At 56.9% G+C, this 27,891-nt stretch overlaps 1 protein-coding gene across 1 annotated transcript; it reads right to left on the minus strand.

The window, feature by feature from the left end:
- Positions 1-170: 170 nt before the first annotated feature.
- EZH1 (enhancer of zeste 1 polycomb repressive complex 2 subunit) lies at positions 171-23,260 on the minus strand. The gene is made up of 20 exons (XM_054014534.1): positions 23,213-23,260; positions 20,434-20,554; positions 19,736-19,864; positions 19,304-19,423; positions 16,597-16,717; positions 15,972-16,145; positions 15,154-15,256; positions 13,803-13,966; positions 12,851-12,942; positions 12,033-12,213; positions 11,289-11,485; positions 9,975-10,066; positions 9,201-9,241; positions 8,584-8,709; positions 5,878-6,056; positions 5,243-5,338; positions 4,437-4,518; positions 3,432-3,512; positions 3,030-3,114; positions 171-2,440 (listed from the first exon to the last, which is right to left on the minus strand). Exons 1-20 carry the CDS (start codon positions 23,221-23,223, stop codon positions 2,380-2,382), a joined length of 2,256 nt encoding a protein of 751 aa, XP_053870509.1. The 5' UTR covers positions 23,224-23,260; the 3' UTR covers positions 171-2,379.
- Positions 23,261-27,891: the final 4,631 nt, after the last annotated feature.

The raw sequence follows: 27,891 nt of genomic DNA on the forward strand, positions 1-27,891 counted from the left end.
GCAGGGGCAGTTCTTGGCAGAGCCAAGCTAAGGATCGGGCCAGCATCCTACTGGCCCCTCGCCCCTCCTGTGAAGCGCTCTGGTGCACCCAGGCCCCCGTGCAGCGGGGCGCAGGGGTGAGCTCCCACTCAGGCTGGGGTAAGAACGGACGCTGGCAGCCAGGCTGGGGAGGACATTCACTACCACTTTATTAGGACAAAGATTACAAGCCACATCAGTTTTAAAGTGCATATCATTCACGGGCAGCAGACCACAGACACAAAGCCTCACTGCGCAGACAGCCACGGGCAGGGGCAAGTCACTAGCTAGGTGGGCGGTATGGGGCCGGGGAGGGGTGGGTCGCTCAGTCAGACAAGGGGGCCCAGGCGCACACCCCTGCCAGCCCCCGGGAGGGTGATGGGCCTGGCCACCCTAGGGGGAAAGCAGCATGGGCAGGAGGGGCCTTGGGCCCCGCTCGGCTGCCAGCAGCAGGAACAGATGCCTGGCTCTCCTCCTGTCTCCCCAGCCCCCGCACAAGCCAGCCCTTGCTTCCATTCCTGTTCCGGGACACGACCCTGCTGTCTGAACTGACCCCCTCCCCAGCACCAGCTGGGCTTGGGGAGGGAGGGAGGGGGAACATGCCCCACTGAAGGATGGTACCTTGCGCTGGCAGCGGTGTCCTCAAACCCAGAGCCGCCCGGTCCCAGCCCCTTGGCTGGGTGGGAGGCTTAGTTTAAAGTGCTCACTTGATTTCTTTGCATGGGGTGCTGAGAGCAGACCCTGCCCTGCTCTCCACCTCTGGGGAGCCTGCCCCTCTGGTCTGCACTGCTGGGAGGGGGCCTGGCGGTCACCGGCCACAGCAGCGCCAGCAACGTATTCACAGCAGGCAAAGCTCTCGCTGCTCCAAATGCCACCCCGAGAAGAGTTCTGTGCAACGGCAGAAGCTCCAGGCCGGAGCGGGGAGCCAAGCGGGGCTCGTAAAGTGCCTAACGGGTACTGTCGGGGCAGCCCAGCCCAGGGGAACCTGCCGGCTCCACTGTGACACGCTGGAGCACCCAGCCCAGCGCTGGGCAAGCAGAAAGCTCTGTGCTATCTGCAGGCCAGCAGCTCTCTGGTCTCCCGGGGGAGACCCATACTTCCAGCCCCACTCTGCAGCCCCAGAGAGGCCCCAGCCCCACTCACTGGTCAGTGTGGAGCAGTGCCTGGTAGTTCAGTGCCCAGCGTTCGCAGCGCTGCCTGGCTCTGGCAGGATGGGGAGTGGAGAGCCCGAGTCCCAGCCCCGGGGGCAGTGCGAACTGCTCAGCCCTGCAGCGATGCGGGTTAAAGCGTCTGCGTCAGTGGCGTGCCAGCAGCGGCACCACTCACCTGGCTGACAGAACAGAAACCACCAGGGGCCAAGAAGAGCCCGTGGCCACGAGGGGCCGTCCTGGCAGTGCCGCCCGCCTGTTACGGGCTGAAGGCTTGACATGGGAAGGGCCCAGGCTGCCCCCCACTAGCCCCCGGCGCAGGGATCTGGAGCCACGCGTGGCCTGTGGCGCCCCAGTTCTGCAGAGCAGGGGGTGCGCGACGCACCAGGCTCCAAGGGCCCGTCCAGGGCAAGAGGCAGAAACGTGTCATCTACCTGGCGTTCCACAGAGCCTGGCTGGTGGGAGTTGGGGCCTCCCACGCCCCAGCTGGCCTCGCGTTTCCTGCCCCCTCCCACCAGCTCCTCTGGCTCCTAAGGCAACCCCACGACCGACACACACTCGGCTCCACCTGGCACCATCGTATCGCGTAACCAGCGTAAGTCCTTGCCCCGGGGACCCCTCCACACGCTGTGCTGGGCGGCTCCCCCCTTTCATCAGGCGGCCGGGAGCGCCCGGGGGCCCCGGAGCCACGCTGCAGGGAGGCGGGACTGACCCTCCGTGGGGTCGGACCATGTGCTAGCAGCCTAGGCCCCAGCACTTCAGCATGGAAGGAAATCGAGAGGTAGCCACAGATGCCCCAGGGATAAAAGCTCCCTCCAATGGCTGCGGCATGAGCAGAACAACATCAAGCACCCGCTCCCCGCATGCAGGGGGGTCGCTCCAAGGTCCCTTGGCTCCAGATGCAGCTGGTCGCTCACGCAGGTTTGCAAACAGACTGAGCGTTGCTTGGCCAAGCCTCTTCCTTCCAGTCCCACGGCCTCAGTCTCTGGAGCCGCCCAGCCCAGGAGCGCCAGCGCCCGCCTGCCCCGGAACCGAGCCAGGGGCCTGCTACCCCAGACAGCGTCTGGCTCCTGCTCCTGCCCTGGGCTTTGCTCCCAGCGCCTGGCTGGAACAGCACTCGGGACACAGCAACGGGAACAGGGGCAGCAATGATGGAGCATGGAATGAACACGGCATTGGGGCAGCCAGGAGCAGGGGCCGTGCCCGCGGGGGGCTAGATGATATCCGTCTCCCTTTCTATGCCCACGTACTTCAGGGCATCGGCCTGGCTGTACCTGCAAGACAGGGACACTGGCACGTAGTCACTTCCCCAGCAGCCTCTTTACCACCAGCCCGTCTCTCTAGAGCAGTGGTCACTGACCCGTCGATCCCCATCTCCGGCAGCACAGCGGGGCTGCCTGCCCCAGCCCCACGCCTCTCCCGGAAGCGGCCAGCGCGACCCCGGGGGTAGGGGTGTCCCTCCGCGCACTGCTCCTGCCTGCAAGCACTGCACCCCAAGCCCCAGCCCTGACCCCCCTCCCAGAGCCAGCACCCCATACCCCCCCTGCACTCAACCTCCCTCCCAGAGCTTGCACCCCTCACCCCCTCCTGTATCCCAACCCCCTGCCCCAGGCTCAGCTCAGATCCCCTTCCCACACTGCAAACCCCTCAACCCCAGCCCAGAGCCCCAACCCCCTGCCCCAGCCAGGTGAAAGTGAGTGAGGGTGGGGGAATGGAGTGAGAGGGGCCGGGCTTCAGGGAAGGGGCAGGGTAGACCCTGGGTTGCCCTTAAATTCAAACAAGTGATCTTGGGTGTAAAAAGGTTGGAGACACTGCTCTAGAGATCTTCCCACCACGCACCTGAGTAGCCAGGCCCCGGCTCACCTGTAATCAAAGAAGAGCTCCTCCCCAGCCTGGATGGCCCTCTTGGCAAAGATTCCTATCCGGTGGTCTCCATTCACCATCACCACTGTGGCAGAGAAAGGGGTCAGGGCTCAGCTCCCAGCCCGGCTCCCCCCAGCACCCCGGGAATCGCCCAGGGGTCTGGCTAGCCAGCAGGCTCTGCCCCGGGCACTCAGCAGCAGGAGGGCCTGGCAGAGCAGAGAGGACCCAACTGCAGGGGAGTGCCTGGAAACCCAACACTCAGCCTTTCCTTTGGGATTCGGCCCCCCAGAGCTCACAGACCCCGAGGATGCTTCCAAGAGGCTCAGGAGACCCCGCGTCACCCAGGGCTCCGTGGGCACTTCCCAGATTCCCTGTCTGGCTGCGGCTGGGCAGAGCTCTCACCTTTGGCATAGCAGTTGGGGTTCACAGAGTGGTTGGCAAAGCGGATTTTGTTTCCTTTGCGGGTGGCATCAACAACGAAATCTATTAGGAAAGGAAACCACAGAACCCTGAGATTCCCGGCAGACCAAGATCCCACTAGCTCCGGGGCTCGGCTCGGCTAGCCCCCTTCCCCCCCTTGACTAGCTCCGGGGCTCGGCTTGCCCCCCTCACTCCCCACTAGCTCCGGGGCTCGGCTCGGCTAGCCCCCTTCCCTCCCTCGACTAGCTCCGGGGCTCGCCCCCTCACTCCCCACTAGCTCCGGGGCTCGGCTCGGCTAGCCCCCTTCCCCCCCTTGACTAGCTCCGGGGCTCGGCTACACTCAGCGAGTCGGGAAGCTCTGCCCCAGAGCCAGAGCAGAACAATGGCCTCTGAACTCAGCTGCTCTTCAGAGCAGGGCACACAAAATCCTCCCGGGCTCCGGAGGGTCTTTGCCGGAAGGAATTTATTCCTCAGGAAAAGCCAGCGGGGGCCAGAGCCCCCAGCTCACCCAAAACCTGTCGTGGAGTCCTGTTCCTACACGGATCCCAGCACCGCCGGGGGCTGATTGCATTCGCTGCCTGTTTCCACAGCCCGGAGCCAAGCCGAGAGCTCAGGAAGAGAATCCCTCTGGCCTGGCTGCTCTCCAGCCCTGCTCGGGGCTCACAGCTTTGCCTTTCTAGAGTTGGATTCTGTCCTCAAAACCACGGGGCAGCCACTGAGCCCCGGTGCTGCCAAGTGCCAGGCGGTTACAGGGAGCTCAGACGGTGGCGTCACAGAGCAGCTTGGCCCAGGACTGCAGAGGCAGGCATCCAGCAGCTGTGGCAATGGGGAGACACCCCAGGTGAACCCGAAAGCACAGTGCCTGGGCCAAGCCAGTGTCGAGCCTGGAGACTCCTCCAGGCGCGGCTGCTGTCGGCTCCTCCCCCCCACAGCCAGACACTGCCCTGAGTGACACTAAGGAACCCGGGTCCCCGGCTGGGAAGTTACCGTTGTTGAGGTTGAAGAGGAAACTGGACATGTACTTGTCATAGACCTTCCCCCGCCGGTCAGCCTCGTCCTGAGAAATAAGCTGGGAAACGGGCAGGCGTTACACTGTGTCCCGGGGGACGGGGCGCTCCAGGGCCAGGGAACAGTCCCTCTGCACTGGGGCAGAGGCTGCTGGCCGGCCTGCTCAGGGAGAGCCTCCCTGTGCTCCGCCGGCCAGCACGCGTATCGTAGCCTCCCTCTGCAGATGGCCGACCACGTCGAACGAGGCCTGGCTCACACGCTACACTCCTGCCATGCCGGGCACTCAGACGACACGTGTCTTCCGAGGGGCCGAGTGCTTTCACCCACCGAGACAGGAGCCCTTGGGCCTGAGCTGCAGACGATACCGAGCACCCACAGCTCCCAGCTGTTTCAATGGGCGGTCGCTCGGTCCCCTCCGCAGACCCGCTCAGGCTGGACTCCTGAAAACTCGTTTCCCCAAACCAAGGCCATTTTCACAAGCTTCGCCCAAGATCACCCAGTGAGTCTGGGCCAGGACCCAGCCCTGCTCCATCCCAGCCCTTCCCCTTAGCCTTTGCTAGGCCCCTGGGCGGTTAACGGGTCTCATTCGTTGTTATGCACCTTTGAGGGTGGGGAAAGCTGAGAACATCTTCGAATGGTTTCCTCTAACTACGCACATGAACTGTGCCCCACAAGCATGAGGGCAGGGACTGCTTGTTAACCGGGGCTGCGGCCCCAAGAACGGTAGCTAGGCACGTCTGCGTCACCCCGGACCCATGGGGACGGGCCGAGATGGCTTTACTAACCTCACCACAATATTCAGAGATAAATTCATTCTTCTGCACCGATTCCTTGATGAATGTCCCCCAGCCAGCGACATCTGATGGAGCCAGCAGCAAATGCTAGAGTGCAAGAGACTTGTGCTGAATCTGCAGAGCTGCTGCCCAGCGGCGTGTGCAATGGAAGGAAAACACCCCGACAACATGCAGACAAGCCCAGCGCCCCCCGGGAATCGGCTCCCCTGCCCCCTAGAGCTCGTCTGTGCATTGCTGGTATTACCGCTGCGTCTAGGAGCTTCGACCCATCACGCCCAGGGGGCCGCAGTCCCAGCCTCACAGCCACTGTCCTTGCAGCTCCATTAGTCCTGTTGAACCCTGGCCTGTTTTCTAAGGATCTCACCCCTTCCCCTGAGTTCTGTTCCTTCCTGTGCTTCCCCAGGCGGCTCCTGTTCCCGGGGCCTCCTCCTGCATCACTGTTAGTTCAAACCCTGCCTTTGAATCTGAAAACCCTTCGGGAGCCTAGGGAACAGCCCAGCCACCCCGCGCCCCCTTCAGCTAGGCCTGATCTCCGGGGAGGCTGCGGCCAGGGGGGACAGGGCAGCAGGGGCGGATTTGCTCCAGGCAAGGTGCTCTGCACACTGGAGGAGGGGCACAGCAAATACCTTTTTGAGGCCCCGCTGAATGCTGCAGTTCTTACAGGAGACCACCTTGCAATCCCAGTGCTCCGACGCCCCGCAGGTCAGGCACAGGTCAGGGTCGCACTCCCGCACGGCCAGGTAGCACGGACACTGCTTGGTGTTGCACTGGGTCTTACAGCGGCAGCCCGGGAAGCGGTTCTGACCTGCAGCGAGACACACCCAGATTACACAGGTCAGACTAGAGGATCCCCGCCAGCCTCAAACCCCAGGGACACCCCCCAGCTGGAGAGGCTGCTCGCAGCGGTGTGGCCCGAAGAACCCGTCCCAGCACTGCCTATCAGGCCTGACAAACTCACTACAACTAACCCGCTGCTTTCACAGCGGTTCTTCCAAAGGGCGTGGGAGGTGTCCAATGACCACTCACATCAGACTGAACCTCATTCTCATTGCGGGAGGTACAGCCGGGTGATAGGTCAGGGGCTGTGCGCGCGCTGAAAATCCGTCCCGAACACGTGCTCCGGAGGCAGCGCCGACAAACGAGTTTGCTGCCAGGCATCGGATGCTGATTCACCTGCCTTGGTTCAGATGGACATTAACCATTCTAAGCCAAACACACGGAGCTACGTTTGCACCCCAAGTCAACAGGAAAGGAGCACACAGGAAACCAAGCAGTGGGGCAAAGAGTTTTTTCTGGGGGTGCACAGCCCAAGGATGCACTTCAAATACTGGGGGGCCGAGTCAGCACCATCCCCCATCACTGAGGAAGCAGGAAGGTGAGCGCTGGGTCCTGACTACGGGAGATGAGAACTTACTTCAGACAAGGAATTCAGCCTGTTCAAGTTAAAACTCCAAGAGGCCTGTTATACTCTCACGTGTTTCCAATATTCACACTCACTATTCACGAGTCTTTGAAACTCTGTCCTTTGTTAATAACCTGATCCTTGGATTTTACTTTAAATCCGTCTCAGTGCTGTGGTATTAAGTCAAATGTGAACCCTCAGCTGAATCGAACAAGCTGGTGCGTAGACTGCTCCCTTGGGACTAGGGAACCTGGTAATTACTGACAGGGTTGGATACTACAGGGGGGAGTTTTGGAGGATTTGGGGGACTGAGCGCATCAAGTGCTAACCTGCAAGGCAAAGTGGGGGCTGGCATAAGAACATAACGACCAGACTGGGTCAGACCACAGGTCCATCTAGCCCAGTGTCCTGTCTGCCGACAGTGGCCAATGTCAGGTGCCCCAGAGGGAATAAACAGAACAGGGAATCATCCAGTGATCCTGGGGAGATTGTTTGGGGGTGTCAGAGAACCAAAGGGTTAGAAGAGACTGTAAGGGTCATCTAGTCTGACCCCCTGCAAGATGCAGGATGTGTTGTGTCTGACCATCCAAGAGAGGAGGCTAGCCAGGGAGCTGGCAAACCGTTTAGAACCAGTGAGAGTCACGTGGTGAGGCGGGGGGGTAACACGCTGAGAAAGTATCCCATAGGCAGAGACAGGTCAGCCTGCCTTTGCCCAGAGCTACCCTGCCAGCCCACCCGATGAGGGAAGAAAGGGAAGCGGGGCTGGGGCTCTGCACCAGTAAACACAGGACATGGTTTTCAGGTTCCTCAGCCATAAGGAAGTAGAGACAGCACTGCAAAGGGAATAATGCAAACCCCCAGAGAGCACCATTGGCAGCAGGCAGGCAGGTTCCCTGCTCCCCTCTCGCCACCCGACAGCGCCCCCCGCAGCTCGCCGGCAGTTCCCTGTTCCCCTGTCGCCACCCGACAGCGCCCCCCCCCCCGCAGCTCGCCGGCAGTTCCCTGCTCCCCTCTCGCCACCCGACAGCGCCCCCCCCCGCAGCTCGCCGGCAGTTCCCTGCTCCCCTCTCTCCACCCGACAGCGCCCCCCCCGCAGCTCGCCGGCAGTTCCCTGCTCCCCTCTTGCCACCCGACAGCGCCCCCCGCAGCTCGCTGGCAGTTCCCTGCTCCCCTCTCTCCACCCGACAGCGCCCCCCGCAGCTCGCCGGCAGTTCCCTGCTCCCCTCTCGCCACCCGACAGCGCCCCCCCCCGCAGCTCGCCGGCAGTTCCCTGCTCCCCTCTCGCCACCTGACAGCGCCCCCCCCCGCAGCTCGCCGGCAGTTCCCTGCACCCCTCTCTCTACCCGACAGCGCCCCCCACAGCTCGCTGGCAGTGCAAGAGAGCAAAGCTACACTGGGAAGTGTTTAGGGCACCGAAGTTCTGCAAACAAAGGGACGCATGAGCACTGCAGTATGTGACGGGACCCCTGTGGCACGGCAGAACCCTGGCATAGCATGAAAGCCAGGGACATTTCTCTTCCCTCGATCCCAGAGAGAGATTCCAAAGGCGGAGGACTGGCCCCAGGCCGGGGAGGAGGATATAAACAGCGCTCTGGGAACAGAACTGTAGCACCGTCGAGTGCTGGAGACGCACTCAGCACGTCGAGCTGCTAGTAGCACAGCAGGGGGCCTGCGGGGCACTGCACACAAAGGTGCAGATGTGAGTTTCACTATGGAAGTGTCATTCCCCGCTGACAGCCCACGATTTACTACAGAACACGCCACTTCCCCTGACTGGGGCAGACTGCCAGCCAGGCCTCGTGCACTTCGATTCCAGCCACCCTGCGTAAGCTGCCTGGAGGCGGGAATGCGAGGGAGCCGCTGTAACGTCCCCCTAGCGCCTCTGTGCGGGTAGCAGGGTGACTGGCTTTGTGCCCAGCTGGGTCCTTACAGTCAGGATTGCACTGGCAGAACTTTTCACAGAAATTCTGAGTCATGATGCAGGGGCAGGAGCTGTCGCAGGGGTGGTCGGGGTGGTCGCAGGGCTGGTAGTTGTACACCTGGGTAGGTGAATTATCTACAAGAAGAAGAGGGGAAATGCCATGGTTACAACCCACGCCCCGCAAACACCCATAGCCGCGGAGTTCCTGTGCACCAGGCATCAGAGCAGGCCATTTCCAGTTCTGCCAGCAGAGGGCAGGCAGCCGGTAAGCATGAACGCCTTACAGACACTGCACTGGGATCCCAGGCACATGATCTGTTTACTTCGCTCCTGACCATGTGCTTGTGATCCCAGTGCAGTGTCCCCATCAGCCCCCGGCACTTGCCTCCGCCTGGAAACGAGAGGGGGAGAGGGTGCCCAGGACGAGGCGGATGGGAACTTCACAGGCTTCCCACATCAGCCAGGCAAGGCGCAGCCGGGGAGCCAACAATAGCACCGGCCCCCGTGGCTGCTGCTGGCCTGTCGCTCCCAGCTCGAGCTGGCCGGCTAGAGAGAGACTCAGCACTACACAGCGCCCTGACGCTTCTCAAACCCAGCCCCAGATCACGGCCAGCGACGCACGGTACCTTTCTTCAGCTGGATCTTCCTGCAGTGCGCAGCCCACAGCCTGAAAGAGAAACACAGATGTGGACCTGAGGAAGGTCCAACCGCGTCTGTGCCTGGACGCGCAAGGCTCCAGTCAGCTCAGCAACTGGAGAGGTGAGATTCCATCGGCAGCTGGGCTGCCAGCTTCGGGCACCAATAACCACCAGCTACTGGTCACAGAGCCGTGGACAGAACAGAGCCAGGCGTCTGGGAGAGACGCTCCTTAGGGCAAACCCTAGTGTCAGACGAAACCCCACGGAAGACAAACAGCTCGGCAGGATGGATTAGAACAAGGGCATGAGAAGCTGGTTAGAAGCCAACCATCTTCCAACCGGGCCTTGAGGGGACTGACTCTCACAGGCAGCTGTTCCCCAGTGGCTACCAAGCTGCTGCTAGCGGCATGGGTACCAGGGCCCATGGATCCCACAGCAGCGGCAGAGAGACGGCTGGGGGCCAATTCCCAGCCACCAGCACAAGCAGCTGGGAGAACGGAGAGCATGTGCAGATGTGGGGCAGATGGGGATTCAGGAACACGGGCAGGGTGCGCATGGGCAGTTGTGGGGCAGGGTGCGCATGGGCAGATGTGGGGCAGGGTGCGCATGGGCAGATGTGGGGCAGATGGGGATTCAGGAACACGGGCGGGGTGCGCATGGGCAGATGTGGGGCAGATGGGGATTCAGGTGTGCATGGGCAGATGTGGGGCGCACAGGTTCTGGCTGCATGTTAAGAACAAAACAAGCTTGCTGAGAACTTGCCTGTGCTTCCTTTTTTTCTTCTGGGACGGATTCATGAGCTCGCTGGTCGGCAGTTTCATTATCAGGGATTCTTTCACCGCAAACTGGAAGACCTACAGAAGAGTTCAGCTCGTTCAGATCCTACCCTGGAGGGCAGGCCGGGCGCCCGGGGGAGATTACTGCTGCTGTTCGTTTGGAAAGCAAACCCCTCCCTCTTGCCAAAACACCTGGCTGCAGAGCTCATGCTCCGGGGACGATCAGAAGCACTAACCCTCGCAGCTCCAGCGTGACGGCAGGGCAGGGACACGCTGCAGCTAGCGAGGCTGGGGGCCGCAGCGATTTTCACCGTATGGAGCGTGTGCCCATCGTGCCTAGAGCTGAGCGATGGAAGCTCATCCTCGTGCCCACGCGACTTCGCTCTGCCCCTGGTTCCGCACACCGGTGTGAACCCAGCCAAGCCGGATGCATGACAGCGCGAGCACAATGAGTGGAATCCAGCACAGGGCCTGGGGTCCCTAATTCTTCAGACGGGAGCTGGGAAAATCCCCAAAGGGCAGCAATAGGAACTCCAGGCTGGGAGAACACACACAGAGGGACTTTGCAGGTGCTACAGGGCCTCCAAAAAAGCCACCCCCAGCTTTCTGCACACCGGCAGGCAGGAGCCTGAGCTGCTGCAGGGAGCCGGCAGGTACTTTTCTACGCATGGCCCTCTGAAAGCCTGGCCTTGCCCAGGGAAGAGAAGAGTCAGGGGAAGCCTGGATCCAGGCCTTGTAAATCCCTTCGAGTTTACTCCACAGGCAAAGGAAGCGGAGCACACAGGCTGGGCTGAAACCAGAGCCAAGCAGTCAGGGCAGTGGGATGGTGGAGGCGGACTGGACCGCGTCAAGACGCATTGGTACGAGGCACCAAACCCTCAGCTCTGCAGAGTGGGTCGGAGGAAGGGGCAGAATCCAGGGCCTTGTGGTGCTCTCCTTAGGACAAGCAAACTACTCTGCAGTTCACCACGGCAGGCTCCTCCCTCGAGACCGCGACTGGCACGTCAAACAGGAACGCTGGGCGTGCGGGACGCTACCAGACCGATGGGGCAGCCGGCATCCTCCGAGGCGGAGCAGAGGGAATATCAGACCATGGCACTCCAAGGAAGCAATTCCTCGGGCACCAGCCACCCGCACAGCCTGAGCGGATAAACGACGCGGTTACCTCACTAGGCCCCTCAAGGCGGGTTTCCGCTGGTCTCTCTGTGGCACAGAAGGCAAAGCAAGAGAGAGCACTGCTCCCAAGGCTCCCTCCCCTCCCACCCGCCCAGGAGCGGCCCGCGAGGATGCCAGGCCATACCTGCTTGCAGGTTTTCGTTCCCAGCAGCCTGGCTATCGAGCAGAAGTTGTTGAAGTAGGTGCCGTGGAGCACGCGGAAGAGCGACTCCTCGGCCCCCGTCCACTCGACGGGTTCCTGCGGCGCTTCCATCACAAAGAGCTGGGAGGAGGCAGGGCTGCCCTTCTGCTTGGTGGGAGTCTGGCTTCGGGAGTTGGCCTCTAACAAGACCCAGATGACAGGAAATACAGCAGTCAGGGCAGCCACAAATACGGACTCCCACGCTGGGGAGCCTGGGTCTGCCAGGAGCCAGCCCCTCACTCCCATGGCCCCCTCCTTATTCCTGCCTCTAACTCCTCCCACCCGTGGCAATCTCCCCAGCAGAGCTCCCACCAGGGCCCAGTACCACCCCCTGCGGGTCTGTCCGTGCAGGGCAGCAGAGAATAACGCGAGCTGCTCCCTGTTCCAGACCAAGCCATGGGCACAGCCGGCAGGGCAGCACCCTAGCCCAGAGGAGGCCTGACTTGCGGTGGCCAGACACACAGAGCCGTGGCAGAGGCCTGTGGATCGATCCGTGGACAGAAGGGGATGCTCTGATGAGCCCGTTTGCTCCTGCTCCCCCTGCCTACCGGGCCAAGCCAAGGAGCCAGGCTACCCGGTGCAGGCAGGAAAACCTGCCTCGGCGACTCTCCAGTGCCGGCTCTGCAGCAGCCCAGTTAGATGGAAGTGGGGAGAGTATGGAAATGCAAAGGCTCCGAGGCATCATACCTGAGGAACTCGAGGCCCAGTCGTTGCCTGTGTCTCTGTCGCTGTCTCCCTCTCTCGTCTCAGCGATGGAGGAGGACGAGGGGTTTGAGCTGGAAGCACTGACCACATGGTGCCTACGGCGCCGCCGACCTGAGCATCTGGACCTGGGATTGTGCAGCACTGCAAACTCCTTGGCTCCCTCCTGCAATCAGACAGCGCATGGCATGTGAGAGCCGCGCAAGGGAGGCAGAGAGCTCCGTTCCACAGGCCCAGGGCTCTGCACTGCAGCAGGGACCCTCAGCTCTCCGGGGGGGGGCCACAGTCCCTGCAGCCCCCGTTGCAGTGAGACTCCTCCTGGTGACGCTGTGACCTGCCCATCTCCACTGCCTTGTGCTGCCAGCAGCCCCCGGCCTCTCCTGCGGGACAGCTCCCCTGCTCCAGCCAGTGCAGTGTCAGCCAGAGGGTGAGCTCCCAGGGGCAAAGACCAGGTCCCCTTGTATGCATATTCCCCAGCGGGCTGATCTCATCTGCTGCCGAGCCGCGTGCTGCTTGCCAGGGTCCTGGCTGTGGGGGTTGGGGACTGGTGGCTGGATGTAGGGAACACAGCCAGGTTATTTTAAATACAGTTTCCCATGCTGAGCACTGCACGGTCTTGTGGTACCACCCAGCGTCGCACGGCCTGGCCTGGTTGAGACCAGCCAACACTCCATGGCTGGAGGTTTGTTCACATGGGTCTCGAGTGAGGACTTGTGCTCACCAACTCCTGTATCTGACCCTGGAAGCACTGGGACAGTACAAAGGACCCTGCAGGTAAGGCAGGAGGGATCCCAGAAACCTACCAGCCAGAGGAAACAGTCTGTCCCACAGGGATCTGGCTCGATCTTGATCTCTCTGTTCTTCCGTTTATAGACATTAGGAGTCGCATGGAAAGCTGAAAAATACAAGCCACCTTCATCATGTTAGCACCAGGCACCTTCCAATGGAGAGGGTCATTTGTCCCCACAGCGGAGGAGGCAGCCGACGGCCCAGCACGCGTGGTGAAAGGTGCTGAAGTGCAGGGCTGACCAGGCACCACGGGCACTGACTGGGAGTCCTACGCTACCAGGGCACTTAGCCACGTCCCCTGGCCACCCCACGCTCACCAAGGAAGGAAACCTAGATCTGTGATGTTGGGACACCCGAACACCTCCCAATTCCTGGAAAAGAGACTTAACAGGAAGTTTTACTTTTAAACTGACACACACCCCCCGAAGCATGGTCGTATTCCAGTGTTTAATAACAGAGTCGAGCTGAAGAGACTCCTGTAACTCCGCAGCGACCCCCAGGAATAGAAAGGCAAAGCAATGCTCACAAGGCTTTAGCACAACAAGCTGGAGGAATGGGCCCAGCGACTCGTTATGACAAAGCAGTCAAACGTGGGGACGGGGCAGACCACAGTGAGGTGTCAGCGTAACGTGTGTCAGGTCTGTGCGGTGCAGAACCGGGGGGCCTCACGCAGCAGGACTGGCATTCCCCACGTACTGCAGCTAACCCATCCGTCCGTCCGTGGAGATCAGTGGGGAAGATACAGACTCACGGCCACTTTAACAATGCAAGTAGGTGCCTAGCCGCCTGAATGCCTGTGTCAATCTGGCTCTCCAGGACTGCAAGACTACACACTACGCAGGGCATTAGGAAAAGACAACGGCACCCGCCCGGTATAGTCTGGAGTGGGGGCAGCAGAATCACTGTGTGGGGCAAGGTAAAGAAAGGGGTGGAAATGGTGGAACCTCCAGCTGAGTCTCAACTTACGATGCAGAAAACAGTCATATTTGAAGCACCGTCTGCAGAAGAGCGTATGGAAAGAGTGCAGGGACTGCTCCCGCTGGACTGACTTTGCACATGGCCCATCAATGTTTGGAGTGCACTGGGGGGGCAGCACATTCGGATCCGACTGTTCAGTAAGTTCCCTGTACCTGTTTTAAAAGAAACCATGCATGTGTATTTTCCCACACTGCTCTATGTCACTGCAACTAGCCGCTCGGCTCTGGGCGCTGATCGACTCGGTACAACGGGGCTGAGTTCAGGGTGTTGAAACAGTCAGAACTTCGGTTTTCTCCTAGCAGGCTCCCATTAGGCTACTTTCATTCTAGTCCCTGGAGGCCTTTGTTCAGTGTTTCCCCATCTCCCATAGAGACCGTTTGTGACAGACACGGCGATTTATTGCAACATCCTGGGAGACCTTATTGCATTAAGTTTATGCATCTTTGGGACCCACTGTATGAAATGAATGCTTTATGGGCCAGGATTGTACGTAACCTCTCCACAGGGCAGATGTGAGGACCAGGGGCTCAATGGACTATACTGAACAATGGGCCAGACAAGCATGGACTCTTGCAACAGTGTGAAGTGGTTTTCCCGTGGGAGGTAAATGCAAATTCCCCACCTCTGGTTATGCCAAACCCCAGCCTTCGGAAGCAGCACCGAGGGGAGGGCCATTGTCAGCTGATCACCTGTGACGTGAGGCCAAGCTACATAAAGGAAAGACTGAACTATTCATGGCTGTTCTGGTTCTGAAAATGAGACTGGTAACCCAGGGGAAAACCCAGCTGTGAGTTTTGAAGGACTGACACTACCGGAGCCCAAGGCTGGAGTTGGGGTGACCTCGAGTAAGCTTTAGCCTGTGTCTAGGTTCTTTGATTGTTTTTAGCATGTCGTCTTTGTAACGCTTTCACCTTAAGAAGAAATGGGCTTGCTTATAAAGAGTGTGGGAATCTGTAACTGTGGCAATTACGATGCTCACTGCCCCCGGAGAGAAAGCAAAGCACAGACGCTGGACTTCTAGGCAGTCTGGCTTGTTGGGGAGGATTTCATAGCACCGGCAGGGAACTGTGCAGGCTGGGAGAACCCGTCAGGAGGGAGAGAGAGACATGGGTCTCGATCCAAGGGAGGTGACGGCTGAGGAGCCGGGAGCCTAGTGTAGGTGCCCTAGAGGGACCATGGCGGGGCAATGCAGGTGCTGTTTCCCTGAACTCTGACACTGTCCATGGGCAGATTCCGGTCTACTGCACTAGTCAGACCAGCATACGAGTATTTGCTGAACTATCTTTGTTAAAAACTGGAACTGATTCTGCTAGACAATTTAACCAGGAATGTCTCCTACCGCTCTTTCATGTCTTCCGGGAAGCCATTCTCAGGAAACATTGAAGAAATAGCACTGAAGATCATGTCATTTGGGAACTGCTTCTTTGCACACTTTTTGTTGCCTACACCAAAATGACAGAAGACTCCTGAGTTAAGCAGGACTCGAAAGCGCCTTTCCCTTTTAGGGGTGGAGTTACTCCAGGGATGCTTTGGGTCCCATTTTAAAAGGTAGAGAGAGAATCACACAGTCATCCAACCGAGAATCCTTCCTTAGTCCGACAGCTAGGATAAGGAACATACCGTTCTAGTGGTGCCCCTTCAGCAACGCATAAGGGAAAAATGACTACTTTGTGCTGCAAGGGGACTGAGTGCACGAAAACCCTTCCCCAAATGCCGGAGGGGATTTAGAGAAGCAAGACTCTGCCTGGACTCGGGTTTTACTCTTGGATGTTTCATAACCAGACTAAAATATCAGCAAGAAGATGCGTTAGCTGCGATCGCCAGGACCTTACACACAATACTTTGGAGTCTCTGCAGCTGAGAGATAGAGATTCTCTGCTACTGGTATCACTCACTCATCACTAAGAGCGGTCCGAGATTAAATCCACCACTAAAGCTTCCTGAGATTACACAGCACATGTGAAAATCCCACTGACACCCACCCCAAGGAAACACTCCAGTAGCATCCCAGGGGGAGCAAGGACAGGCCATGGAGCTTTCTAAGTGGCACTTCACTCCTTTATTAGCAATCAACACGATGAGTGCAGGAGGGCACAGTGACTGCTGGGGAGGATGGAGGCCACCAGACACTGTCCCAGCTTCTGCTGCCAAACCCACCTTCCATTGTGGTTCGCTTTCTTTTTCTTGTGACTGGCAGCTCCTCCTTCCCATCCTCCTGTTTACCCTCGGAGTCATTAAGCCCTTCCTCTTCCTCATCCGAGTACTGATTCAGAGCGTCAACAAGCTCCAGGAACACAGCGTCGCTGATAAGGACGGACCCTGTAATCATCTCTAGAACACAGAAATATCAGCTGCTTCGTGGGCGTGCTGCAATCTTCCAGCCTGGGGTTTGGTGGCAAGCCTAAGTCAGCCAGGGGACAGACTGCTTGTTAGGAACAGCGCTTTCATGACAGGATTTGCCAAGGCAGGGTGTGTTTGGGGAGGTGGGGGAGATGTTGACTGTGCATCACTCTTAGTCACACCTGGCAGCCAACACATGGAGCAACAGAGCCAGCCCCTCTACCCAGCTGAGTAGTAACTGCTGTAGACACAGACACTCACTAATTAAGCCATTTGAGGCATGGGATAGGAGACAGCTTTTCATGTTCCCTAGTCTAGGAGACCCTCCGCAACGGCTGGTTATTGCTACTGCTCTTTGCCTCCTCAGCTGCTCAGAAAGCCTGGCCACGCTCCCTGCTTGCAAGCCGTTCAGAAATGCAGAGCACCCCTCTGCCCAGGTTACCTTCCTCGCCGTGAACTTTCCCGTCGTAGTTATTAATTAGCTCTTCGATGAAGGTTTCGTCTTCCTCCTTCACCTCGTCTCCCATGTAGGGGATGTTGCACAGCACAGTCTCATCCTCCACCTGCAAACAGGTCAGGCAGCCAGCGCTCACCGACAACCAGCCAGAGGGCAGCCTTGTGCCCGCTGCTTCCCGTTCACACACGGTTCTGCAAAGACTCGCCCTTCCCAGACTTCTCTGCTACCCTGCACACTGTGAGGCGCTCTGTTCATAACACATCCCCTGCCACAACAGAAGGGTCGTGTCTCCAGGGCCCAGAGGCATTCAGAGACACAGGAGAGAGCCCAGCAGGTAGCGGGGGCTCATGAGGGGGGCAGAACTGGGTTGGCACACAACGAAGAGCACACGGTAACTCATCCCTGTCTGAAGTACAGCGTACCTAGAGGAACATGCTCTCCTTACACACAGCGGGGACAAAGGCACTCGGAATACTCCAGGGCTACACTCAGTGTTCTGACAACTGCCGTCACTCCGTTCTGCCATAGCTGCTCCCCACTGGCCTCAGCGAGTTATTGCAGCAGGCAGATCTGTATACTCTTGCAGCAAGCAAACGGCCAGCAGGAAATAGCTGCAGATTGACGTTTGTTTCTTAAAGAATTTTAACCAAGAAGCCAAGAAGGTCACAGCATTAATGCTATGCCAGAAAGTGTATTTTAATCATTCTGTGCCGTCCTGTTCTCTCAACAGCAGCACCGTTGGGGGGGGCGGGGGGAGGGAGTCAGTCACAAAGGTAGGCACTGCCTAACTCATTTGTTGAATATTTCATTATTTGAAACTAGGGCTGTCAAGTGATTAAAAAAGTTAATCGCAATTAATCGCACTGTTAAACAATAACAGAATGCCATTTATTGAAATGTTTTTGGATGTTTTCTACATTTTTAAATACATTGATTTCAATTACAACACAGAATACAAAGTGTACAATGCTCACTTTATATTTATTTTTTATTACAAATATTTGCACTGTAAAAAAAGAAATAGTATTTTTCAATTCACCTAATGCAAGTATTGCAATCTCTCTATTATGAAAGTGCAACTTACAAATGTGGAATTATGCAAAAAAAAAAAAAGGATTTAAAAATAAAACAATGTAAAACTTTAGAGCCTACAAGTCCATTCAGTCCTACTTCTTGTTCAGCCAATCGCTCAGACATACAAGTTTGTTTACATCTGCAGGAGATAATGCTGCCTGCTTCTTGTTTACAATGTCACCTGAAAGTGAAAATAGGTGTTCGCATGGCACTGTTGTAGCCGGCATTGCAACATATTTACATGCCAGATGCACTAAAGATTCATAGGTCTCTTCATGCTTCAACCAGCATTCCAGGGGGACATGCGTCTCTGCTGATGACAGGTTCTGCTCGATAACAATCCAAAGATTGTTCATTTTCATCATCTGAGTCAGATGCCACCAGCATTTTCTTTTTTGGTGGTTCGGGTTCTGTAATTCCTGCATCGAAGTGTTGCTCTTTTAAGACTTCTGAAAGCATGGCCCACACCTCATCCCTCTCAGATTTTGGAAGGTACTTCAGATTCTTAAACCTTGGGTCGAGTGCTGTAGCTATCTTTAGAAATCTCACATTGGTACCTTCTTTGTGTTTTGTCAAATCTGCAGTGAAAGTGTTCTTAAAATGAACATGTGCTGGGTCATCATCCGAGACTGCTATAATATGAAATATATGGCAGAATGCGGGTAAAACAGAACAGGAGACATACAATTCTTCCACAAGGAGTTCAGTCACAAATTTAATTGACACATTTTTTTTAATGAGCATCATCAGCATGGAAGCATGTCCTCTGGAATGATGGCTGAAGCATGAAGGGGCATACGAATGTTTAGCGCATCTGGCCCGTAAATACCTTGCAATGCCAGCTACAACACTGCCAAGCAAACGCTTGTTCTCACTTTCAGATGACATTGTAAATAAGAAGCAGGCAGCATTATCTCCTGCAAATGTAAACAAACTTGAGCGATTGGCTGACGTAGGACCGAGTGGACTTGTAGGCTCTAAAGTTTTACATTGTTTTCATTTTGAGTGCAGTTATGGAACCAAAAAAAAAATTTACATTTGTAAGTTACACTTTCACAATAAAGAGATCGCACAGTACTTGTATAAGTGGACTGAAAAATACTATTTATTTTATCATTTTTACAGTGCGAATATTTGTAATAAAAATAATACTATTAAGTGATTGCTGTATACTTTGTAATAGAAATTAATATTCGAAAATGTAGAAAAATATTTAATAAATTTAAATTGATATTCTATTGTTTAATAGTACGATTAATCAGTTAACTCACGTGATTAACTCAAAAAAGTTAATTGTGATTTAAAAAAATTAATTGTGATTAATCAACAGCCCTATTTTCAACAGAAACAATTCCACAGTTTAAAAGAAATCAGCCACTAAATCCAGCAGTCAGACTTGGAGACTTGGCCAGCCCTCGGGATGTCAGGGGAACTGGCGAGCCAGCTCGGCTATTAGGGGATACAGCATCACACGAGACGAAAACGTTCCCTTCCAACGTCTCGGGAGCACGGAAGACTCAAAGGGAGCAGGCTGAGGAAGGTATCTGCAACCTCAAACATGTAGGGGTGACACATTAATCGTCTCAAAAGTCTCACACCACAACGCGCTCTCACATACCATGAAATTCTGCTGAAGAGGGGACCAGGAATACATAATAGGCACCAACGCTACTGTGTTTAGGGACCTCATGAAGATGGTCTGGTTTGGGAATCCAGGGAAATTGCTCTCGACGGTACACTGGAGAACAAGCAAAGACAGGGACAGTAAGGAAAGGGCAGTTCAGACACAGCGACTGCAGGACAGAAACACACTTTGATCCCGTCCCACAGGTACGGCTACTGATCTTCTGATCTTTACAGTCACTCACAGTCTTCCCTGGACATTCGCCCCAGGGTTTTCTTTTTGCCCCCATTTCTGCAGCCTGGGGGGAGTACAAGGCACAGTAAGAGACTGACACGCAGAGAGCGGAGAAAGGTACAGCCCTCTTCACCCTCCCCTGCAAAGCCCCGGGCTGTACGCAGCTCACATTTCCACCTCCTTCTCCTGTACCTGTTTCAGGAAAGGGTGCCCAGTGCCAGGCTTCATTAGCGGGACTGGCTGAACTCGAAGCTGCTTCCAGTCTTCATTCAGAATTTGAGTTTTTTCTTGAACCTTTGCAAAATTGGCCACAAACAGAGCCTGGAATTAGAAAGAGAAGTGCTTACAATCCTCAAAGCAAGTTTAGACTCAGATTGCTGAAATCCCTGCTGGGAATGTGTGACACACAGCTGCCACTTTCAGCAAAGGCAAGGAAGGATATTATTCCCATTTTACAGACAGGAACTGAGCTTCAGAGGGACTAAGTGACTTGCCCAAGGTCATACAGAAACTCTGTGGCAGAGCAGGGACCTGAACCTAGGCTCTCCAGTCCCAAGCAAGTGCCCTGATCACCAGATCACTCTGTCACAAGGAACACCAAAGAAAGATTCTCTACGTCCCACACAGACACTAATCACGGCCTAGTCTAACAGCAGAATGTGAACAATTAAAACAACTCCACAGATTATAAAGCCTGAATGGTCCATTCCCTTGGCTCTTCTCTGAACCCTCTCCAATTTTTAAACATACTTCATGAATTACGGACACCAGAACTGGACACAGTGTTCCAGCAGCCGTCACAACAGTGCCAAATACATGTAATCTCCCTACTCCTACTTGATATTCCCCTGCTTATACATACGAGGACTGGCCCCAGAAAATACATCTACCTTCGCTCCCATGTTTGCCTGAAACCTCTTGAGTTGCCGAAGACGCATATATTCAGACTTGACTTTCCTTTTCCAGTAAATAATGCACTTAGACGTTGGAGGAGGTGGGATTTCCATTTTCCTGAAAAACATAACAGAAAGGTAGCACCCAAACGACAGAGTGCTTCTTCGCAAACACAAGGGGTTTCCTAACAAAAACGGTGTGCTGTGATTCTCAGTGCATCACCAAGTTTCTCAGGCAAAAAAAGTAACTGCATGCGCAGGCCACATTGGATCGGTTTGTTTAGGGAATAATTATGGTGCAAACCGTACCTAAGAGAGGCACAGAAAGTCCTTAGAGCTAAGAGGGCACTGGGTGCTCAGGACAGAGCATTCATTGGCAGGGGTCTCACCTATCTGTGCCCCTAGCATGGCTGGTCCCAACAGCATGAGCCTGGGTGACCTCCTGTTTGACTAAATATTCTGAGCCGCTCCTCTGTTCGATTTGCCCCGGGCAGCAACAGACTGAAGGCAAAGGTGACACTGGCTTCATTATACACAGACGGGAATCACAGCTTGTGCGTCCGGTGACCCACTAGCATATTCCTCACAGCACGGAGCAGGCCACAAGTCTTTGCTTCTCCTCAGGAGTGCACAGCAAAGGGTTATTTATTAAAGATGCCAAACATTCTCTGAGGCAGCAAAAAATCAAAACTAAGAGCCAATCGCACACACCAAGAGGCGGCTCCGGGGCTGTCCCCAGGGACAGCAGGGTTACAAAACATACTTCTGCAGGGTTAAACCTCCTTAAAGTTCACCCAGTGCCAACCACGCACATTTCCTCTGGACCTAGTCTTAGGGGTGGGAGACACGATCACAACATGCATGTGACAATGGAGGAAGAGGTGCGTGTGTGTCTCTCTCTCTCTCTAACACACACACACACACACAATGCAGCAACACTATACGAGGCTCCGATCTCACGCAAACTATAGGTGCACGCCTGATTGTCCCAGGGAGTCAGGTTAGCCTTTGCAGGGAGTTACAGTCCATTCCGGTTCATCATTTAACCCTTGTTTGCATTATTGTTGTTCCAGTTCACCCAAGAGCCTGGAGACATAGGTAGGGATCTGATCCCCTCACTTCCAAGCAGACCAGATCCCGTTGTAACAGTATGGAAGTCTTTGGACAATTAGGATTCTGAGACATACAAGTCGGTTTTCAGGATTATACTTTTGTTTTCCTTTCATTGGCTGGGATTTAACTGTCTGATTCCCCTTGGGGTACAGTTTCAAAGTTATAGTTCCCCAGCATTCAAACATCTCTTTTACATGAGGTACTGCCAGACCCCCTCAGAAGCACCCTGGGCAGCTTTCCCTACTGCCTGGAATAAGCCTCCTGTGGGTGATGGGGTTAAAATAAACTACACGACACAAACCACAGACTTAGGCTGAGAAAAACATGTTCAAAGGGGCATTTAACTGTAATTAGAGTCAGCAGCAGCGTCAGCCACAAGCACAGTGGGGTGTTATGTGCGTCTGTGACAGAGGGGAGCATCATTCGGCTTCAGCCCATGTTCTAGCCCCAGTAAGTCAGGGAGCGAAGGAACAATGTCAAAAGCAGAACAAACACCTAGTGCTCAGACACACGTTTTAGTTACAGATTGCAAATAAAGGAAATACGACGTGTGATGGTGCCGCCCCGTTAGCTGGAGGCAAAACGATGGCACGCAGCAATCTGACCCCCAGCTCACCAACTCCCCAATACCCCCCCAATGGCAGACACCCCCTATTCCAGCACCCCAATCCCAGACATCCTTAAACAAACCCCACAGATGAACCCCAAACCAATCCACCCCACCCCACATACTCCCCATACCCCAGCCAGACCTGCCTGTCCCAGTGCTCCCCATAGCCAGAGGCCCCCCAACCCCGTCTCCCACAGGGTGGTCAGCCCATATACCTGCTTCCCACACCGCAGGAGACCCCAACACAGAGCACCCCTCCCCCCAGGAGGGGCCCAGCCCCAGAGCCCCCCCGGCCCACGCCCCTCCCCCCGGGAGCGGACCAGCCCCACAGCCCCCCCCGGCCCACGCCCCTCCCCCCAGGAGGGGGCCAGCCCCAGAGCCCCCCCGGCCCACGCCCCTCCCCCCAGGAGGGGCCCAGCCCCAGAGCCCCCCCCGGCCCACGCCCCTCCCCCGGGAGCGGACCAGCCCCAGAGCCCCCCCCGGCCCACGCCCCTCCCCCCAGGAGGGGGCCAGCCCCAGAGCCCCCCCGGCCCACGCCCCTCCCCCCAGGAGGGGGCCAGCCCCAGAGCCCCCCCGGCCCACGCCCCTCCCCCGGGAGCGGACCAGCCCCAGAGCCCCCCCGGCCCACGCCCCTCCCCCCAGAGGGGGCCAGCCCCAGAGCCCCCCCGGCCCACGCCCCTCCCCCCAGGAGGGGGCCAGCCCCAGAGCCCCCCCGGCCCACGCCCCTCCCCCCAGGAGGGGGCCAGCCCCAGAGCCCCCCCGGCCCACGCCCCTCCCCCGGGAGCGGACCAGCCCCAGAGCCCCCCCGGCCCACGCCCCTCCCCCCAGAGGGGGCCAGCCCCAGAGCCCCCCCGGCCCACGCCCCTCCCCCCAGGAGGGGGCCAGCCCCAGAGCCCCCCCGGCCCACGCCCCTCCCCCGGGAGCGGACCAGCCCCACAGCCCCCCCGGCCCACGCCCCTCCCCCCGGGAGCGGACCAGCCCCACAGCCCCCCCGGCCCACGCCCCTCCCCCCGGGAGCGGACCAGCCCCACAGCCCCCGGCCCCGTTACTCACGCCTCATCCATCGCGCTCAGGTGACCTGGAGGCCGCAGCACCCCCCCCCGCGTGCTCTGCGCCTGCGCCAACCAGTTCGCCCCGCCCTCGCCGCTCACATGCCCTGCCCCCTCCCAGGAGGCTCCTCCCCTCAGAGCCGTATCCGTGCTCAAAGCCCTGCCCACTTCCTAAGACCCCGCCCACACGTCCGCCGCAACCCAGGGTCCCGCCCACGTAAAGAGACTCCGCCCCCTGCAGCGAACGTCCTCTTCTCAGCGCCTTGGGCTGTACCAAGCGAGGGGAGGGGGGAAGGGATCGTACCACTAGGATCGGGAGGGGAGCATGGGCTGTACCACTGCGGGCAGGACCCATGACAAACACCAGAAACAATCCCCAGTGTCTCCCCGCCCCCTGCTCTAACCCACTAGACACCCCCAGCGGGGGAAAGAACCCAGGAGTCCTGGCTCCCACCCCACCCCCACTGGGGTCCTAGCTCACAGCCCCCATCCCCCCACTGGGGAACAGAACCCAGGAGTCCTGGCTCCCACCCCACCCCCACTGGGGGAAAGAACCCAGGAGTCCTAGCTCACAGCCCCCATCCCCCCACTGGGGAACAGAACCCAGGAGTCCTGGCTCCCACCCCACCCCCACTGGGGGATAGAACCCAGGAGTCCTGGCTCCCTGCTCTAACCCATCTCAAAGTCCCAACCTTGCTGATGACCCACATGGGGTCAGTTAGGTTCCACGGGATGAAATTTCTGTTTTTTTTTTTCTTATTATTATTTTCATTTGCAAATTACATACAAATAGTACGTTAGCAGAATGTTACGCTGGCAAAGCCAAGCCCTCACCCGTTGGGAAATGCCAGAATTCAAGATTGCTTGTGCAATCGTACCTCGGCCCCATGTGCATTGTAATTCCTGTTACAGCCTTTAATGACATGATCGCGTATTATTTTTTCCAGGGCTTGACTTTCAGCTCTAGCATGCTTTGAAGCTAGTCATTGGGGATGTAACAGGGTATGTCCAACCTCAAGCCATGCAGAGGACAGGCTTTTTGGAACTAATGGGAGCCATAGGAAATATAGTTTAGATTTTAGAAACCCTGGTTTGGGTGACTTCGGTCAATTATTTCCAATCTGCGGGGCAGTTTCTATGGGCCTGACAACTACCTGCCTGGAAGATTCACAGGTGAAGAACTCGCAAAGTTTTTCTGCTCTTGTTTTTAATTCCTGTAAAGCAAGCTCTTGTTGAGACAAAGAGGGGATTTAAAGCCTTTCCTGGTTGCTGGCTGTGTGAGAGACAGACAATCTCATGATGTTATGGTAACACCAAATGCTTGGATTGACTCCAGTGACAACATGCACCTTTGTTAGAGTTCGCTCTGGCCCCTATGGAGGACAGAGCTCATCTCGTTTTTCTCATGTGTGCTGCCCTTCTGGTTGGTAGCATTAGAGGGCACATTGCACCAACTTGTTCCTGGCTTCCTCTTAGGGTGACCAGATGTCCCGATTTTATAGGCACAGTCCCGGTTTTTGGGTCTTTTTCTTATATAGGCTCCTACTACCCCCAATTTGTCACACTTGGTGTCTGGTCACCCTACTTCCTCTTGGCTTCCAGGGGCTGCCTTTCCTCAACAAAGCCCGATGTGGCTTGTGTGCTGGCTAGCTGAGAGACTCCTCTGACTAGGAGACGGATCAGCCAGGAGCGAACAGCCCCCAGACTCAAGCATCTGGGGGCTGGATGCAGGTTGGTCTGGTGGTTGCCAGGCTTGGCTCTGGAGTGCACTTCCTCCAGGGGGCTGACAGAGCCGAGTTTGTTGATCTTTCGGGCATGGTCAAGGGCCCATCTGTTTCCTTTGGCTTGTGTGGGAGGAGCGGAAGGGTTGGCCGGGCTGCTGTGTCAGGGATTCTTTTCCTGATAGGTTTTGTTCCTATCCTGCACGTTGCCCTCGTGCCTGGGGATGGGGTATCGGGAGCATCCGACACACACAGTAATTACGCCAGGAAAAGGAATCGCACATCAAATCCGCTCACCCCCACCCCCACCCTTCACATGTCAGGCCAGAGTCACAGCGCAGCTATTGGGAATAGGCCGACGCCTCCTCTCCATACTCCTCATCCTGCTCCTTGTTAACTTCAGCCTCTGCCCGGCAGGAGCTGGATCTTGCACTGAGTATCACTCCCAGCCTGTGCTGCACTGCTCTGTGTATTTCAAGAGCCCAGTGGCCCATGTTCAGCACTCGACATGCACCTGATACGTGCTAAGCTTTCCCCAAACCTAACCCATAGGGCTGCAGCAGGACTTAAGGGATGAGGGGCGGGGGGTACCAAGGCCTTGTACTGGCACGGCTCAGGGGTGAATTTCCCCCTGAATTAGGAGGTGAGAGAACCGGGCACTAGGGCAGGGTGTCAGCCATTCCGTTGCTGGGTAGCGAGAACTGCCCTTCTCACCTGGATCCCGCAAAGGGAAGTCAGGAACTGTCTCAAGTTTTGTAATCTGCCATGAAGAGAGTCCTACTGGGAAACCTGAGCGGGCAGCGCTGAGCAAGCAGACAGGATGATTTCATCCTGGAGGAACCTGGCCCCCCTCAGAGTAATAATCCCCCCCCTTTCCTTGCAGAAACACTACACTCCGTTTGCTTTGGGGTTGGGTTTCCAGCCCGGTGGGCTGGGGCTGCCTTCGCAGCAGAACAAACGCTGATTAGCATCAGCTCATGTTGCTCTCCCAGGGAAACAGGAATTATTTATGCTCCGGTATCTCCAACAAAAATCTCCTGTTGTTTATAGTTTGCTTTATCTTTATTGGCTTCAAAGCCCTGTTTTTCTTATGACCAGTTTGATATGGCTGAGCAGGGGGAACGTTTGTGCCCCTTAGCACGTTCGCGCTGCCTCGGAGAGCGAGAACTAGGCACACCGCTATTAATGCTGCCATGGCGCCGTGCTGTGCTGCCCTCGCGGCTCCCCAGTCTGCACCGAAGTCAATGGGAGCTTCTGCCTTTGACTTCAGTGGGGACAGGGGTAAGATTGCAGACCTGCCGCATGCAGGGGCAGGGGGTTGGAGCCACACACACGACCCTCCCATAAACCAAACAATCCTACAGGTTCGAGCTGTTCCTGAGGCCCCCAGCCTGGCTGGTGCCTAGTGACTTGTCATCCCATCTGCACATCTGTTCCTCCTGTGAGAGAGCATAGAAATCAGATCCTAGCTCCGTATTCTGCCAGCAGCAGAGATCTAAATGAGAACGGACTCAAGATTAAGCAGCGGGCACTGCCCGAGCAAGCAGCTAAACACAGCTGCTGAAAGGGAAACAAAGGGATTGTGACGCCCAGCCAGAGGCCACCCCTGTATTCCAAAATCATCGGTGCTGCAACAGCCTGCAAGGGTGGCCCTGGCTTTGGTGGTGGTGCCAGGGGCCTCTGGACAGGATCCAACCTGCACGTGGAGCCTTTGGGGAATTCCATGGTGTGAGAGGAGCTGTTTGTGCTACCCTGGGCTGAGACAAACCCTCTTGTGCAGGGCAGGGAGTCCCAATGTCCCCCCCCCCCCCCCCCCCGGTATCTCAGGGGTTGGTTGTGCTTGGAAATGTACCACAACAGCTCTTCTGGACTGAGCACTCGGGTGGACACCCTTATTCCAGAATAGCTCCGTTCGTAAATTCCCAAGTGTGGACAGGTTCTCGGTGCAAGTGATCAGAGAGTGGACGAGTGGGGTGCTGGAGGGAAATGGAGAGATCATTGTGTTTGCAGGGCCTCCGGGGGCTTGGGGCACGGCTGGTTAGAACCTCAAAGATAAGAATGGGGCTCTGCGATCCCTGACCAGTGTGGGACGGCGGCTCAGAGCGGCGGGAGCAATGAACGGCTGTGGGGCTGGGACAGGCTGGCTGCACCGGCTGGCTATGGCTTTTGTCATGAGCTGACTGGGAGGCTGGTCTGGGGCTTGGCTTAACCAACCTTTGCAAGAACGGCCCCATGCCTCCTCTTCGGTCCCGCAAGTGGCACCAGCGCAGGAAGCGCTCTGTGTGTGCGGCTCCGAGCAGGGAACACGGTCCCGGCCTCCCTGGGAAAGCCTCTGATCTCGTGGAGCCGCTCCTGCCCTGCTGCTGAGCTGGGCTGAAGGTCACAATCATGCCGGGCTGAGATTCCAATCACAGCAAACTGGCTCGGATAAGAGCCTGGCTTGGGATGCAGACAAGAGCTAGAGAAGTTCCTGGAGGACAGGTCCATCGATGGCTATGAGCCAGGAGGTGCAGGGATGGTGTCCCTAGCCTCTGTTTGCCAGAAGCTGGGAATGGGCGACAGGGGATGGGTCACTGGATGATTCCCTGTTCTGTTCATTCCCTCTGGGGCGCCTGGCATTGGCCACGGTTGGCAGACAGGACACTGGGCTAGGGGGACCTTTGGTCTGACCCCACACCCGAGAGGAAGCCAAGGCACCGGCAGAGGGGCTCTGTGGAGCCCAGGGAAGTGGATTCCTTGGTGTCCTTCACTTTGATAGAGTACAGCTTTGCACCTGTACCCCACCTTCCCCCCAGGATCTCCTCACATTCAGCCACCATTCAGTAGTGAACCCCACCTCAGCGCTGTGGGGCTGGTGGAGAGGCCTCAGTTTCCCCAAGATGACAACATGATTCCCTGGCAGAGCTGGGAACGGAACTTGAGCCCTGCTCCCCCTCTCCTGCCCCAAACACTAGATCCTGCT

This window comes from Malaclemys terrapin, chromosome 25 (genome assembly GCF_027887155.1).
Source record: "Malaclemys terrapin pileata isolate rMalTer1 chromosome 25, rMalTer1.hap1, whole genome shotgun sequence".
In the NCBI taxonomy this organism is placed as follows: Eukaryota; Metazoa; Chordata; order Testudines; family Emydidae; genus Malaclemys; species Malaclemys terrapin.

Excerpts from the sequence above, each read along its gene's own strand:
- EZH1 (XM_054014534.1), bottom strand. Across the intron at positions 11,486-12,032 it reads CTGGGCCTCGAGTTCCTCAG|AGGCCAACTCCCGAAGCCAG; the intron begins GTATGATGCCTC and ends GGGTCTTGTTAG. Across the intron at positions 6,057-8,583 it reads CTGCCAGTGCAATCCTGACT|GTCAGAACCGCTTCCCGGGC; the intron begins GTAAGGACCCAG and ends GTCTCGCTGCAG.